Source organism: Orcinus orca, chromosome 1, assembly GCF_937001465.1.
Source record: "Orcinus orca chromosome 1, mOrcOrc1.1, whole genome shotgun sequence".
In the NCBI taxonomy this organism is placed as follows: Eukaryota; Metazoa; Chordata; class Mammalia; order Artiodactyla; family Delphinidae; genus Orcinus; species Orcinus orca.
In genome coordinates, this window is record NC_064559.1 from 32,325,964 (window position 1) to 32,343,391 (window position 17,428).

Sequence of the window (17,428 nt, forward strand, 5' to 3'; positions counted from 1 at the left end):
TCCCCCTCCCTCTCACTCCCTCAGGACCCACATGGCTTGAGGGGGTCTCGGTGGGCAGAGCATCAGGTCCAGGACCTCAGCAGGCTCCCCAGGGCCCAAGTGGGCAGGGGAAATGCTGGCTATGTTCCCTTCTGATCCTCCGCCGTCTGGACTGTCTCCCCTGTTTGTTACCCCTCTGGGCATGGGAGCCCCTGCCCTCCCCCAGCCGCCCTTCAGGGGCGCTGGTCCTGTCCCACCTCCACTTCTTCTCCCCTATTGAATCCAACAATACACTAAAAGGATCATACACCATGATCAAGTAGGACTCATTCCAGGCATGCAAGGATGGTTCAGTATCTGCAAATCAATCAGTGTGATACACCACACTAACAAACTGAAGAATAAAACCATATGATCATCTCAGTAGATGCCCAGAAAGCTTTTGACAACATTCAACATCCATTTATGATAAAAAAAAAAAAACTCTCCAGAAAGTAGGGATAAAGGAAACATACCTCAACATAATAAAGGCCATATATGGCAAGCCCACTGCTGACATCATACTCAGTGGTGGAAAGCTGAAAGCATTTCCTCTGAGATCAAGAACGAGACAAGGATGTCCACTCTTGCCACTTTTATTCAACATAGTATTGGAAGTCCTAGCTATAGCAATCAGAGAAGAATGAGAAATAAAAGGAATCCAAATTGGAAAGGAGTAAAACGGTCACTCTTTGCAGATGACGTGTTACTCTACGTAGAAAATCCTAAAGACACAACCAGAAAACTACTAGAACTAATCAATGAATTTGGTAAGGTTGCAGGATACAAAATTAATGCACAGAAATCCATTGCATTACTCTACACTAACAACAAAATACCAGAAAGAGAAATTAAGGAAACAGTCCCATTTACCATCACATCAAAAAGAACAAACCTATCTAAGGAGGCAAAAGACCAGCACTCTGAAAATTATAAGACGCTTGTGAAAGAAACTGAAGATGACACAAACAGATGGAAAGATATACCGTGTTTATGAATTGGAAGAATATTGTTAAAATGACCATACTACCCAAGGCAACCTAGAGATTTAATATAATCCCTATCAAAATACCAACGACACAGAACTAGAGCAAGTAATTTTTAAAGTTGTATGGAAACGCAAAAGACCCCAAATAGCCAAAATAATCTTGAGAAAGAAGAACAGAGCTGGAGTAATCACGCTCCCTCACTTCAGAGTTTACTACAAAGCTACAGTAATCAAAACAGTCTGGTACTGGCACAAAAACAGACATGGAGATCAATGGAACAGAATGGAAAGCCCAGAAATAAACCCACACACTTATGGACAGTTAATCTATGACAAAGGAGGCAAGAATATACAACAGAGAAAAGACAGTCTCTTCAATAAGTGGTGCTTGGAAAACTTCATGGCGACATGTAAAACAATGAAGTTAGAACATTTTCTCACACCATATGCAAAAATAAACTCAAAGTGGATCAAAGACTTAAATGTAAGACTGGAAACCATAAAATTCTCAGGAGAACACATAGGTGGAACACTGTTTGACATAAACCACAGCAATATTTCTCTCAATCTGTCTCCTAAGGCAAAGGAAACAAAAGCCAAAATAAACAAATGGGACCTAATTAAACTTAAAACAAAACTTTCGTTTTGCACAGCAAACGGAACTCTTGACAAAAGACAACCTACTGAATGGGAGAAAATACTTGGCAAGTGATACGACTGATAAGGGGTTAATATCCAAAATACATAAACAGCTCATACAACTCAACATCATAAAAACAAACAACCCAATTAAAAAACGTGCAGAAGACCTGAATAGACATTTTTCCAAAGAAGACATACAAGTGGCCAACAGGTACATGAAAAGATGCTCAACATCATTAATCATCAGGAAAAGGCAAACTAAAACCACAATGAGATATCACCTCACACCTGTCAGAATGGCTGTCATCGAAAAGAACACAAATAACAAATGTCGGTGAGGATCTGGAGAAAAGGGAACCACCCTGCACTGTTCATGGCATGTAAATTGGTACAGCCAATGTGGAAAACAGTATGGAGGTTCCTCAAAATACTAAAAGTAGAACTACCATATGACCCAGCAACTTTGCTTCTGGGTATACATCCAAAGAAAACAAAAACACTAATTTGAAAAGGTAATGCACCCCAGTTATCATAACAACGTTATTCACAATTGCCAACATATGGAAGCCACATCAGTGTCTGTCAACAGATGAGTGGATAAAGAAGATGTGGTACATATATGCAATGGAATATTACGCAGCCACAGAAAAGAATGAAATTTTGCCATTTACTACAACATAGATGGACTGGAGGGCATTATGCTAAGTGAAATGAGTCAGGCAGAGACAAGGACCACATGATATCACTGTATCTGTCATCTGTCTCTGGATACATGATCTATCATCCAGGGATACAGAGAACAAACTAGTGGTTACCAGTGGGGCGAGGGAAGGGGGAGGGGAATATTGGGGTAGGGGATTAAGAGGTGCAAACTACTGTGTGTAAAATAAGGTACAAGGATATATTGTACAGCACAGGGAATATAGCCAATATTTTATTATAACTGTAAATGGAATGTAACCTTTAAAAATTGTAAATCGCTGTGTTGTACACTGGAAACTTATATTGTACATGAACTATATACCTCAGTGGGGAAAAAAATATTCTGGATGTACAGTATGTCAGGGAAAGGGCAGTCTTGGCTGACCCCAAGGTCTTTGGCCTGAGCAGTTGGAAGGATAGAGTTGCCATCAGCTGACATGGGAAGTCTGCAGCTGAAACGGGTTGGGGAGGAAAAGCAGGAATTCAGGGTGGGATCTGTTGAGTTTGAGGTCTCTGTAGACATCCATCTGGAAGATTGGACAGTCAGATATGTGGCATCTGTGGAGCGGTTGGGTGATATTTAAAACCATGAGACTGTGAGGTGATGGAAAGGCAGTTTAGACAAGAGAGGGCCAAGGACTGAGCCTGGCCCACTCCCCACTCCGGGGGAACCGGGGGTACCAGCCAGTGGGCAGGAGGAGACCCAGGAAGCGGCAGTGTCCTTTCCAGTGTCAATGAAAAGAACGTACGGAGAAGGAAGCGGTTACCATGGTATTAAGTGTTCCTGATGGGTCGAGCTGATGAAGACGAAGGACTGACCAGTGAGTGTCAACGTGGAGGTCAGCGGGGACCTTGGTAAGACTAGTTCTGGTGGCGTTGTGGGACAGAAAGGCCGATCGCAGTGGTTTTCAGACGCAGTTGGGGGAGAGGAGTTAGAAACACTCAGAAGAGTCATTTTTTAAAAACAAGATTTTCAGCAGAGGGGGCAGAGACATGGAGTGACAGCTCCAGGGGAGACGGGGTCCAGAGAAGGGTGCTTTGGCGACGGGGGGCGTAGCTGCGTGCTGGCTGATGGGAATGAGTGGGGAGAGAGCAAACGAGGACAGAGCAGAATGGTGACCTGGGAGGAAGGAAGCACAGAGCCCTGGTGGAGTGCTGTCCGCGAGGGGCGGGGTCCGAGCTGCGATGCGACTCCAGACCAGCACGCCAAGCCCGTGGGCAGGTGCAGCAGGGGAGGGCCCGGCGACTGTGGGTAAACGTGGCCTCGGGGGGTTCTTGTCTGGGTGAAATCGAAAGGGGACCAGCAGCCAGGGAAGAATGCGCCGAAGTGGGTGAGATCGCTGCCCAGGAAGGCGCGTGGCCCGGGGGTGTCTGTGCGCCTGGCAGCGTGCAGTCCACCCAGGTTCAAGGGAGTGAATTTACAATGAGACTGGTGAGCGCGGTTGTGTATTTTTCTCCCAGCCACTTTCAGTGACGCAGTTACAGTGGCAGAGTAGGCAGAAAGTCTAGTTTAAATGAGGTCGTGGTTTAGCTGCGAGCAGTGCAGGGAGAGCGGGGGAAGAGTCACATAACAGTGGACCTCTGCACTCACACCAGGTGAGGGGGGAGTGGGGCACATGGAGGGCCTGAGACAGTGGACCGTCCCTCACAGGGACGGCAGCTCGGGGCCACTCCCGAGGGAGCAGGAGACAGAGGCATGGGGGCAAACTCGAGATCATAGAGATGGTGGGACAAGAAAAGAGTATTTTGGAAACAAAAACTCCCTTCTGAATACTACACGGGTTAAGAAGATAATTATAATGAGAATTAGAAAATATTTAGAATGAGATTACTTCACATTAGATCTTGTAGGAGTAGTTAAAAGAGAGAAAGCTATACCCTTAAATGCAGAGATATGGTTGAAAATATTTGAAAATAAGAAAGAATGAAAACAAATGAGCCAAGCTTTCAAACTCGAGATGCTGGGAAGAGAACAGAGTCCGCCCAAATAAAGTAGAAAGGATGAAATAAGGAGCAGAATGAACGAACCCGAAACAAAATAGCCGCAGAGATGATTGGTAAAACCAGAAGCTGATTCTTTGAAAAAACTTGTAGGATAAAATACACCTTTGACAAGTTGATGGGGTGGGCAATGGGTATGAACAGTATCAGGAAAGGAAAGGGGGACAGCATTAGAAAACAGTTTAATCATAAGACCTGCTTCTGAACAGCATTATGACAGTAGGCATGAAAACTTAAGCAGATACTTTTCTGGGAAAATATAAAATATCAAAATTACTCAAGAAGAATAGGGAAACAGAAAAGCCCAGTAACCATTAAAGGAAATTGGATAATACGTTAACCACCACCTCCAACCCTGGGCCAAAGGCACCAGGCCCGAACTAATTTGAGGGGAGATCTTACCAGACCTTCAAGGAACACGCATCAGGGAGATTTGTCCTTTACCAACCGTTTCAGAAGCCACACGAAATCGTCTTGCCTCCAAGTTGTTCAGCCACAGCGAGCGCTGCTGAGGCCTGAGGCGGGACCACAAGCCAGAGTCCGCGCGTCCCGAGGCCAGGCAGCACCGGACAGTGAAGGCGCCTGGCCAGTCACACCTGGCGGCCCAAGGGTCCCCCTGTGGACGTTGGCCTCGTGACCCCGTGAGGACTCGAGCAGTCTCGCTTTGCCCTCGGAACTGTGATCCCAGGTTTAGTGATGGGTTGTGGATACTGTCACTCTATCTGTGTTAGGACCAAGCGCACGTTTGTGAGACAGCGGGGTCACCAGTGGTCTGGGGTGTGGAGAGGGTGGGGCATTTTAGTTTGTGTAAACATGCGCTAACAGCACTGTACAGAGATTGACTCCAGGACCACCGTTATCAGCATCCCGCTTGACCAGCCCCCATGTCACATTACACGCATCACACTGAGGGCCGAGGACAGCGCCCGGGACACCCAGACATCTGCTCTGCTGGACCCTCTGTGCCCCTAGACGCAGTGTGTGCTCCATCAGCACAGAGCGTGGTTCTCTCCTGCGTCCTGCGCTGAACACCAGGCACCCATGGCCGTGTCAGTTTGGTCCGCACACTGGTCCCGTTCGCCGCACACACGAATGTGTTTCTTGGAGGGATGCACGTGCAGCGCCGCACCTTGCAGCGCTGTCTGCCTCTGAGGGGCGTGTCTGGGTGGGATGCATGGGGCTTGCCATGGGGGGGCAGAGCTGACAAGGCCATCGGTTTAGGTGCCCCGTGAGTTGTTCCCCCCCCCGCCCTGCTCTCCCCCACGGCAGAGCACCAGCTGTGCTACCAGGTGACATCACGGTAGGGAGTGAAGTGCACTTCCTACTACATAGGACGCAGACTGTTCCTTACCTGCCATTGGCAGACGTAATCTGGACAAAAATAGTTCTCTGTGAAAGGCTTTTTCTTTCAAATTTTCCTCTCTAATGATTCACTTTTGGGGGGTATCTCCAGTGTCTTAGGCACAGGGAGAAACTTTTATGTCATCTTCTGAGTCACGGCTATATTTTTTAGCCAGAACCAAAGCTTAAACCTCCCCTGCAGAACCCTAGTGAAGGAGCAAACTGTTGTCCAGTGGAAATGAGAAAGAGAAGAAGGAAAAATGGGGTATTTGGAGGATTCATTTGGCACAGAAGAAAATAAATCGAGCATAAGAGAAATGAGAGGATTGGAAACTAACCCTAATGGTGCAACGGCATCGTCCATCTTCAGCTGTTTTAAAGCACTTTTAACTGAGAGCGTGGACGTAAAGCACATAGAGACGCCCCAAACGACTCACAAAGCATTTGGACAGGCAGTCACACCATAGGCATCAGTGGCATCTGAGGCAGGAAGCCTGCATGCGGTTCTCTGGGGCCGGGAAGGTCCTTCGGCTTCTCCAGGATCTGCGCTGTTACAGGAAAAACAGGTGTTGAGTTTCTATACATTTTTAATGCTAAGGAGGGAGTCTTCTCAGTAAACCCAGATGAATGGAGCAGGCTTAGTTCTGGACCAACAATAAGCCCACAACTGTGAGGACCGGTTGAAACATTCACGTTTCTCCACGAACCGGATGCGTAAATCGTTTTTCTTAGGAAGGACCTTTTCCCTTAAAACTCTGCCATTGCTAATAATGAGAAATAATTGTTTTTCCTTACCCCTTGGTGGAGCATTCAGCCAAAATTACAGGCTTTAAAGAAAATGACCGGGCTTCCCTGGTGGCGCAGTGGTTGAGAGTCCGCCTGCCGATGCAAGGGACGCGGATTCGTGCCCCGGTCCGGGAAGGTCCCACATGCCGCGGAGCAGCTGGGCCCGTGAGCCATGGCCGCTGAGCCTGCGCATCCGGAGCCTGTGCTCCGCAATGGGAGAGGCCACAACGGTGAGAGGCCCGCGTACGGCAAAAAAAAGAAAAAAGAAAAATGACCAAAGTATTTAAAAAATAGATCCAGTTGATGACAGGAAACTTGAACTTAAAGTAGAATTTCTGGACGTTTATTTTTAAAGTTTATTTGTGTAGGCTGCTGCCCCTCATAACTCGTTGTGCTTCTCTGATTTTATAACTTTTAAGTTGTAGGTTTCGTCTTCATCCAAACACTTGAGCCTAAATTTTAGGTACACTGCCACTCGATGGTAGTATGTTTTGCCTGACATACTGATTATAAGCACAGTCTAAATATCACAAATATCTGCACGCGTTAAACGGGTTTCTTTTAAACGTTACTCTAAAATGGAATTAAATATTATATGGTACTATAAAAATGTGGTATTATTCATCATCTTTCTCCTTGACTTTTTAAAACAACTTATTGAGATAAACAACTTTATGGAATAACTCTGAACTTTACTGAAGAGTTATAGCTTTAACAGAAGTTTCAGATAAGTCATACTCTTTTTCTGTATTCATCCCGTGTTTAAGCAGCCATGTAACCTGTAGAGAGCCCTCTTGGCTACTTTTTAAGCTGAAGATTTTAATTTGCCCTGTTAGCGTTTCTGATCAGTTCAAGCGTGTTTTTGTCGTCGAGGCACCGTGAGCATTCTGGCGGAGAACTTCTTTATTGTGCCGGCCTGTCTGGAACATAGTCTGACGTCGGCATTCCCGACCCTGCCCTACTGGGTGCTGACCGCACGCGCCCGTCATCCTGGGCACCGTGTCCCCACATACTTCCAGGGGACCCTGCGGAGGTCTTGCCTCCACTCCCACCTCCACCCTTGAGAGCCTCTGCTGAGGTTCTGCGCTGCCCCTTCTGACTCTCCTGCTGTTCTGTCCTGTGTGGCCGAAGAAAAGTGGCAGCGGGGAAAAGCTGCTGTGAGTTACTCACATGAAAAGGGGGTAGCTTTCCACTTCTGTTTTGCCTTTTTTAGCTGTTGCTAAATTTAAATTTAATTGCAAAACTAAACCCATAAACCAGTTCTAGGACAGGCTTGCAGAAAGATTTTCTTAAGAGGCCTGTATAATCCCTTACCCTGAAGTGGGTTTCTGGGATTTAAACGTTGATGACGGTGGGACGTGACTGTTCAAGTGTGCGAGAGCGAGAGTGGGAGCGCGTGGCGAAGGTTGGCTCCTGCCAGGCAGCGCGCAGCGCCTCCCCGCTCCTGCCTCGGCCTCAGGGCCCTCACGTCCTTGTAGCAGATGCGCTTTGTCACTCTGATTTTTAGCTTGTGTTGGTTTTTCATAAAGGGCACATGTCCAAAGCCCTTCATTTAGCGGAAAGAACTGCATGGCTTCTTTGCTCTGCGTGTCCTTATGTGTGGAATGAAGACTGACTCTTCTCTCGGAAAGGATTCGTTTCAAAGGAGCAGTTGAGGGTAGGAGGTTAGTTTTGTGGTGAGGCCCCTCATACGTCCTCCTCACTCAGGAGCGTCTGTGCAAGAGTCGCTGGAGGTGAGCTGTCGCCACTGTCCCCCCCCACCCCCGGAGGAGGGGAGAGCTTCACCTCACGCAAATTAAGGCTGAGGATTAAGATGGGGACGTGGGAAGAGAAGGGGACGAGTGGCAGAGAACTTGCTGCTCCCTTCAGAGCTCCTCCCTCATCCCTTCCCCCCACGGAGCTCGTGCCCCTCTAGGTGCCCGGGAATGAAAACAGCAGGATAAGCCCGTGGAGCTTCTCCTGACTGGGCTGTGCGCTGCCCACGGTCTCCTTTAAATGAAAAGAGCTTGTTTGTTTAGTAAGTTTGTTGAGTTAGCGCTCAATAGTGTTTGATGGGTTGAAGGAAGGAAAGGGTGAGTTGATGGTTAAAAATACAGATGTTTTATTTGGCCCTTATATTTCATAAATAGGCCTGAAAATGATTGTTCTATTGCAAACTCTTAGTTCCAAAGGAGGAACAGGGATCTTGAACTATTTATAGTTCTTACTTGTTAATACTTGACTCATTACCTTCTTCCCTAAATCTACACTAAAATATTGTGTATTGTGTCTTCTCAGAAGTTTATAACCTAGTTACCCCCAAAAAGTTGATTTGCAGGAAGCAGCAGCAAAATTTTTGAAATACTGGGTAATGTCTGCCAAACTTTTGACAAACTCCCCTGGGGCCTTGAAGACCTTGTTGGAAGCCACGCTCACCTTCCAGAAGGAACTTTCCCCCCTTCTGTATCTGAAGAAATGGGCAATGATAACGCATTCTGTTGGCTTTGTGCCCCCCCCACAAAAAAAAACTTGAAAGATTGCAGTTCTAGATGATTGGGTTTCAGGTTAGGGACCTCCAGAAAAATCTAGGCCTTACACTTCCGGCTAAAGTCTCACAACATTTGTTTATTGACTTAAATGTCTCCTGCTTAGGCGCAGCTGCAATGCTCACAAGTGCTAGCAGAGAGGCTCTTTTCTGACCCCCTTGGCCAGAGCACGCCAGAACTTTATTCTGCAGTCCTGTGTTCTTTTTTGTAACAAAAGAACTTGAAAGGTGTAGATGGGGACCATGTGAGATTGTGAAGCTACTTTCAGATGACTTTAATTTTGAAAGTGACCAATTCCAAGGGGTTATATGTAGCACGATAAAGTGAAGTCTCTTTGGGTTTTACAATCTAATTAGGATTATTTTTAGCAGTTGTTCGTATTTGATATACAGTTTTGCCGGTATACCCACCCTCTTCCTATGCACACACATTTATATCTGTATGTTCTACCCTCAGGAATTAAAAAATGAGTTTGTCCGTGAACCAAAGAGTGAATATTCTTTCTAACCTGTCTGTTGTTTCACCTGTGCCGTCAGCTTCTCTCCTCCCTTAAATACTCTTCCGTCTCTGTCTTACTCAGAATCTTTACTAGATGAAGGTTTTTAAATATATATATATTTAAGCACTTTGATCTAGTCTGGGGAAATATCAGGACCCCTTCTGCAGGCTAGTGGTCTCTGTTGAGTGGCAAGTACAGCAAGCAGCATAACTAAAATGTTCTTCTGTGGGTGTAATAATCCTGTCGCGTTTGATGCCCCAAATGTAATCTGCTCACAGATTCTGAAGACAGGGGCAGCTGCCGTCTGCTCTTCCTCTGGTGATGGACACAGTCGGTCTGGAATTGTCAGCTCACTGGGGAAGGCGAGGAATCACGTCCTTCATTTAGGAAAAAGTGAATTGGAATCCCAGATGTTCCTTTCTCGAGACGCTGGAAGGGGCTGTGCTGGTTCCTCTGCTGAAGCCCTTCCAGGACATGCGAGGAGTCTCCATTTGTGCCCTCGGCCACAGGGCACGTGCGGGGTCTGCGGGGATGGCCTGAGTGTCTGTGTGGTGAAATGCTGACCGTCTGACACAGCGGCGATTCTGGGAACTGTAGCCACCATAATAAAAAAGCTTTCTCTCCTGACTTGTGATGGTATTTGTCTGTCAGACCCCAAATTTTGTTTAAAGAGTAGTGACTTCTGTAGTAGTGACTTCTGTAGTAGTGACTTCAGATTCTCCTGACCCAGCAGTGTGGCACTGGGAGGAATCTGGTTCAGAGCACGCATCCTTTGCCTGTTTGGTAACTCGGGGACTAGGAACCACTGTGCCCTTCTCACTGGAGAGGACTTGCACTGGCTGCAGTCTTGTCTTTTGAGCTGTTTGACTGCGAGCCAGGACGCACGGAAGGAGTCGTGTGCCAGGAGCGCCCGTCCACTCCGGAGCGCACGCGGAGCTGCTCTGCTTGCGGGATGACACCTGCATCCGCTCACAAGCCCGGTTCTCTGCTGAGCCTTTGGCCAAATCCCTCTGTGACGAGACCCGTCTCTCCGAAGTCCTCTGGGGTTAAAAGAAGTTATCTCATTCACACGGCTCATACCCTAGTATGATGAGAGAAGTGGGTTGTTTTAACTTTTTACTTTGAAACAGTTTCAAATCTGTAGCAGTATTTCAAGAATAGTACAAAGAACTGTAAACCCTTCACCCAGAGACCACATTAAAACATCACCAGTTGTCCCAGTAACACCCTTCATGGCAGAAGGATCCAGTCTGACTTTCCTCTCTCCTTGGTTCTCACGACCTTGCCATTTATGAGGAGAGAGGCCTGCGTGTACTCCTGGGTGTGGGCCGCTTTGCCTCAGAAGCTGGCCTGTTTCTGCATGTTTTACACAATGTCTCAGAAGTGACACTTGGCTCTTCTCTTTCTGCCCTGACGGTCTGTCCACTCCTGGGGGCGCTGACCCTGAGTCCCTTGGTTAGGACGGTGTTGCCATAGGAAAGTCCCATTTTCTTCCTTAGTGATTAGCATTTTATGAGGTGATACTTTGAGATTACGCAAAATCCAGCTTCTCATCCTGCTTTTACCCACTAGTTTTGGTATCCATTAATGTTTCTTTCTTGAACTGATTTTCCAGTGACATTTCCCAAATGGGGATTTTTATCTAATTTGATTACTCCTTTTACATTCATTGGTAGGCATTCTAGTGTAAGGAAGAGCTTTCTCTCCTCCTCTGTTTTGTCATTCCTTTATTTGTATTAGAGTGTGCTTATGAATTCCTGTTTCCCTCAGTGGGTTTGTTTTTTTTTAATTTATTTTTGGCTGTGTTGGGTCTTCGTTTCTGTGCGAGGGCTTTCTCCAGTTGCAGCGAGCGGGGCCACTCTTCATCGCGGTGCGCGGGCCTCTCACTGTCGCGGCCTCTCTTGTTGCGGAGCACAGGCTCCAGACGCGCAGGCTCAGTAGTTGTGGCTCACGGGCCTAGTTGCTCCGCAGCATGTGGGATCGTCCCAGACCAGGGGTCGAACCCGAGTCCCCTGCCTTGACAGGCAGATTCCCAACCACTGCGCCACCAGGGAAGCCCTCCCTCAGTGGGTTTTTACTTGTTACTCTTATTTATTTTGATGATCTGACTGTCCCAGGTTTGGCGTCTTAAGCAGGTCTGTGTGTCCTTCTGTCCTTCTGTCACGCCCCTGTCCTCGTCTGAGTGCTTTTCTTCTTCCTGACACAAGAGACCCAGGCTTATTTGCTTTCCTCCCCCAGCTCTGGAATCAACAGCCATTTCTCCAGGGAATCCCATTGCCGTTAGCGGAGAGTGACATTTAGAAAGTGGTCTGGCCACTGGCTGTGCAAAGGCTCCTCCACCAGTGCTGAGCCTGTTGCTTCCTAACTCCAAAACCTAACCCTACCTAACCCCTAACCCCAGCCCTAACCCCAGCCCTAATCCCTAACCCAGCCCTAATCCCTAACCCCAGCCCTAAGCCCCACTGTCTTCAGGCCCCTGACTAGACCGGGCTCCTGCCTCATGGCTGCACCTTCCCTTACACTAGGGCATTGCCTTCCAAGAAAGAGGATTGGGAAGGAGGGAACAAGGTGGGTTCTTCCCTAAAGCATTTGGAAAGGAGATTCTGTCTTCATTCAGTAGCTGTTTACTAACCGTAATCTGAGCTCTTTGTTTCAGATTTTCATTTAGATCCTTGCGTGTGTTTTCTGGATGCATGTGCGTGTTGGTCAGCACTTTGGTGATAAATGCCCTGTATTGAGCACATCCATGTGCTCGGCACTGCATAGACATTAGGCCTAAATTATAGAATAACTCTGCAAGACAGGCATTATTTTACGGTTTTTGAAATGAGCCATATAAGATTCAGTGAGGGTAAAGCATTTTGATCACGTCAGACAGTTAAGTAGGGGTTGGATTTCCGCGCAGGCTACCTGACCTCAAAGCCCACACCCTTCCCGAACCACAGGGCAGTGTGCTGGTGTACTGATGCTTTGGGGGTCCTCACTGGGGGACATTTTACCAAACATCATCACTCTTAAACCATAACATTTAACTTTCTTGATTTAAAATATAAGAGGAAAAGTTAGAAATTACTCAACTGGCTCATTAATTTCTATACTGAGAAGACCCCACTGGAGGAGACTTTGGGAGAACCCCTGTGTCTGCTGGTTCTTATGTTTATTGGAGATTCTGTTGAGCTGTCTGCCCGGAACTCTTCATTCAGTTAAAACAAAGAACCTCCTAAAGTTTAGGAACTTTTTTCTCTCCCTTACCTGGAAGAGATAAAACATGAACCCAACGTTCTCTCCTGCCTGTCGGAAATAGGTTATTTTCCAAACAGATGGCTGTTTGCGTAGCTCTCACTCTGGAGAGGTCGTTTACCAGGCTCCTTGGTTACTAGACCTTCACTTTAGAAAGAATGTACCAGACCCTCAATTGGGGAAGAAAAGAAGAGGGCGATTCTTTGTTACTCTTTGCTATTCCTCCATGCTGCTTGTCTGATTAAGCAGCCTCCCCGGCTGTGATGTGTGTGCCCGGGTCAGAATGTTATACTCTGTGCCAGGCCAGCGTGGAGGAAAATGCACATTGTTTTCATCTCGGGTTCCCTGACGTGGGAATGGTACTGGAAACACGGTACTACCTGAAAACTAGATTATGACATAACCAGAAGACGCAAGACTGTGACCACAGACACTCCCACTCACATTCACCTTCACGGGGATGTGAAGGCCACTTTGATGTTCTCAGGGGAGTTAATGTCTCTTCAATAAGAAAGGAAACAACAAGTGCCTGTTGGAGAAAAAGGCTATAATTATATAAAAGAACAAGTGAACAAAAGAAAGAGCTTAGGTGTAACTTCCTGGAGAATTTTTCTCCGTTCCTCAGTTTCGGACGTGTTCCTGTGAGTGTCTCAAATAGGCAGCATCTCCCTGATGAAGGATCTGAATTGGCCGGTCTTTTCAGAGCCTTCGAGGGGCCGTTGTGTTCTGTGCCCTCTTACCGGCTGTGTGTCTTCTGCCCAGGCCCACGGCCCCTGAGAGCTTGTCCCCTCGCCTGTAAGATGACAGTGCGTTTCAGCACAGGTGAGAGCACCAGGTGAGACTGTGCACGCTAAAACACTCTGTACAACTTGAAGGGCTTTGCCGTTGTCAGTGCCGCTGAGAAGCAGACGTAAGAGGTGAAGAGAAACAAAGCAGTGCTAAACAGGCTGTTACATTCCTTCCCCCGTTGCCCACGAGGAATGAAATCACTGCACGTGCCTCACAGAGACAGCCCGGAAACTGCTCGTCAGAATTGTTCCTGCCATCTGCTTGAGGGGTCTGAGGAGTGAACCGGGTTCTCGTCCTTCTCACCCCAGCCTTCCCGGAGCCAGTCTTGCTGTGGGAATGTTACATCAGTATTTCTTTTCTAAGTGAAGGGGTCTAATAGAGAAAAACTCACTCTTACAGATGGGAGTGGCTACAAAGTAGGGTTTTTATTGTATGTTTTTTAATTCGACCACACCACGCAGCAAGCAGGGTCTTAGTTCCCCGACCAGGGATCAAACCCAGGCCCTCGGCAGCAAGTGCACCAAGTCCTATCCACTGGACCACCAGGGAATGCCCCATACGTAGGATTTAGAACATAAGATTGATAGATCTGAACGCCCAAGATAACTGGCCTTTTAGACACAGTACAATTGTGGTTTGTGGTAGAATTCATCAGTCCTCCTAAGGAGTTTTTTAGATTAGAAGTGAATCAGGACCCCTTTATAAACTTTTCAACCTGTGTTCTTCAGACCAACCCCATTTCCCTTGATTCAGTTTCACAAATTGGTCATAAGAATAAAGAAGATATCAAGACAGTTGGAGGGAAAAGAGTGGCTTACTGGGAAGATATGAAGGAAAAAGGTATCAATTTCATGTGGGGAAAGGAGGGCAGGATAGAGTTTCCAAGATCCCAGAGAGAAGTGAGTTGTTACTTTGGGGATAAACCCATCTGCTTAGAAAGCATTTGGCCTAGAAGTGTTGGATAGGGTAGTGATGACACAGAGTGCAAAAGATTAAACTTGAGATGTTTCAAGGCCAAATCCAAAATCCTTCGACACCAAGCAAATAAATTCCATTCTTTTTAACTCTTGACGTTCTCTGCGGTCGTGCAGTCAGTTCCCCTGTCTCTGTTCTCTCCTTATTTCTGACCCTCCTCTCTCTCCCCTCGCCTGGCCCCCGGCCCCATCTCAATCCTCCCGATTATGGCATTTTGTAAAACTCAGCTAAGCACTGTACTCAGAGGCTCTGCCGTCCAGGTCTCTTGTGTACGGAGAGCTTCCTCTGCCGTGGCCGGAGTTTCAACTTGCGGCTTCCTCAGGGGGCGGCAGGAATGACGTGTCGTTAAACTTGGACATAAAAGGGCTGAAGGTGCTTTGACTGCTGTGTCTGTCTGGGCTTTGTTACTTAGGGACCCAGACGTGGAAAAGTCCCCGCTCTCCCACGTGGCGGAGCGTCTGAGAAGCCGGCCGAGGGGGTGGGTGCCAGGGGTGGTGGCTTTGTCCCTGAGCCCCCAGGGGGCCCCCCTGAATTCCCAGAGGCCGGCGGGCTTTCCTCTCCTCCTGCAAGTGGCAACCCGAATTCTGAGTGGAAAGTGCATCTTTGCCCTTGGCCGGTGTCCAGCATTCCTCGCTGAGCGAATAGGATTTGGAATGTCAGAGTCGGAGGGCGGGAGCGTGTGGGGCTGCGTGTTTATATGTGAAAGCAGCCTCCTCTGGCTTCCTGAGACTGCTTCCTTCTCCTAAACTCTTAGTACCTTATTTATGTGTTGTTCTTTGGTTTTTGTTTTTAAGTTGTTTAAGTTGCGTTTATCACGGCGGTTGGTCACAGGGGCACTTCCAGACCCTGTTCAGCCCTGGAGCCCGGCTCCGGGGAGGCAGCATGGTGTCCAGAGGATTTGCGTGTCTTCCCTCCGGATGAAGAGACAGGAGCTGTTCGCAGGCTCGTCCTCCGGGGGATCTGAGGTCGTCTCCTCCGGGGCGTGACCTGCTATCCCGGAACCTGGACCCAGGTTCTGTGGGGCACAGACCTCCGTGAGCGGCGCCCTTCGGGAAGACTGGGGCCGGGCTGGGTCGGCAGCAGAGCCCAGCCCAGCGCCTGTGCTGGAGCTGGATTGAGACACGCCTCGGCCCCCATGTGACTGTGGACTCATTGACTGGGTGGCTTCTACCCTTGATTCAGTTCAGCTCGAAGGCGCGATCTGGGGGTGCCCGACCGGCTCTGCCGCCGAGAGGCCATGTCCTCCCTGCACGGCCGAGGCAAGGACCTCGCTCGGAGCAGGACGCCTCAGTCGGACTCGCCCCCGGGCTCGCCCTCCCTGACGGCCAGGACGCTCCGAGTAAGCGGCCCTCCCTCCGTCTACGGTCTGTTGGGGGCGGGCTGGGAGGCCGGGCCCCGGGGGTCGGTCAGGGCAGAGGGGATTCAGGGCGTGTGGAAGCAGCCGGGGAGACGGAGGCCCCACCAGGAGCTGTTCTGCAGGAGGTTCCTGTTCCTGATTCTTAACGGCCTCTTAGGTGAAAGTGGACTTGAATGCATGACACAGCTTCTGCCTTCCAGCTTTTCAGCGTCACTTGTGAAACGCCTGACAGGAAGAGTGTAGAGGCCTCCTTACCGTGTCTTACGGGCTTTCTCTGATTTACGCGGCTGTGTTTAGTCAGTGCCTTTCCTGTGTTTTATGGGTCAATACGGTGTTTCAGGAGAAGCAGCTCCCAGTGGCTGCGGAACCACGTTCAGTGACCTCAGGCACGTGTAGGCTCTGCGTGTGCAGGTTCTGCACGTGCATTTGTGCAGGCGTGTACATGCGGGGGCGTCTTTGTGATCCTGTGTGTCTGTGAGTGATAAAGAGAGAACAGGGTGGGCAGGCATTCTGGGCACTGGGGTCCTACTCCTCCGTGACCGTCAGGAGCCTCTGCGCTTAAAAAGCCAAAGAAGTACCTCCCGGCTGTAGACAGCCGGCTCTGGGGGTGTTTGCAACGCCCCAGGCAGGTCCAGCCTGTCTATCTAGTGCGTGTTTCTGTGGACGTGGATTGCACGTGGATTCAGGTGTCCCCCGTGGGAAGCCAGCAGAAGCCCGCCGTGCTGCCGAGGGCCCTGCTGGGCGCGCGGGGTGAGGTGGCAGCCCCTCCGTAGTTAGCGAGAGCGTCTCTGCCGGGGAGCAGGTTGGTCACAGCTTCCTTATTTGGAGAGGAAGCCTGAAGAAGCCCTGGGCTCTTCTGAGTGGCTTGATACCATGTTCAGTGTCTGTCTCCCAGTGTAAATGACCACGGGGTCTCTCCCGTGTGTGTATCGCCGTCGTGGGTGTGGCAGCCTCTTTGCACGTGGCCTGGGCTGCTCTCACCGGGGGAGCGCGCCCCCGCCGTGCACACCGCCGCCAAGCTGGGTCCCCAGGACAGAGCGGGCCCTGGTTCCCTTCCCCCTCGGCGGCACCAGGGGTGCCTCGTGGTGTGAGGAGCCCTTGTCAGCCTCGTTCAGCCCCGTAGCCCTGGCTCCTGGAGCAGGGATGCCCCCCTTTCCCTTCCTGGGTGAACCCGTGTCCTCTCCAGAGGGACTGCTGCTTTCTTCTCGGCCCGGTCCTCATGCCACCGCTCCCCCTACCCCCGACTTTTTAGACGGAGGCCGCAGTGGGAGAGAACTTGAGGATTTGGATTATAGGAACTGAAACTGGTGGCTTGCGTGACGGGCTGCTTCCCAGGTTCAGTGCCCGTGTCCGCGGGTTTCCGCCGTCACCTCAGCTCCGTCTGTAGCTCCCGGAGTCCAGACAGCCTGGGCCTGTGCTGCAGAGACCGTTCACACTCCACTGTAGTGTTGGAGAGAGTGGCAGACACACGGGCTAATTCAGGGGCTGCTGACCCTCGGAATGGGTTACAGAACCAAGATGTACCTCCTAGGAGTCCAGTCTCGTCTCGTCTCGTCTCATCTCGT

The 17,428-nt window shown here is 49.2% G+C and overlaps 1 protein-coding gene across 12 annotated transcripts in view; it reads left to right on the forward strand.

Annotated features, from left to right (window-relative positions):
- PPP1R12B (protein phosphatase 1 regulatory subunit 12B) overlaps positions 1–17,428 on the forward strand; it is a 197,353-nt gene that overhangs the window by 146,138 nt on the left and 33,787 nt on the right. The window contains exon 19 of one of the 12 annotated variants that reach the window (XM_049706886.1): positions 9,781–11,706. The exons of the other annotated variants lie outside the window; for them this stretch is intronic. Coding sequence (XP_049562843.1) covers positions 9,781–10,065 — 285 coding nt within the window. The 3' untranslated portion in view covers positions 10,066–11,706. Of the gene's footprint in view, positions 1–9,780; positions 11,707–17,428 lie in introns of those variants that run through there. 12 annotated transcript variants of the gene reach the window in all.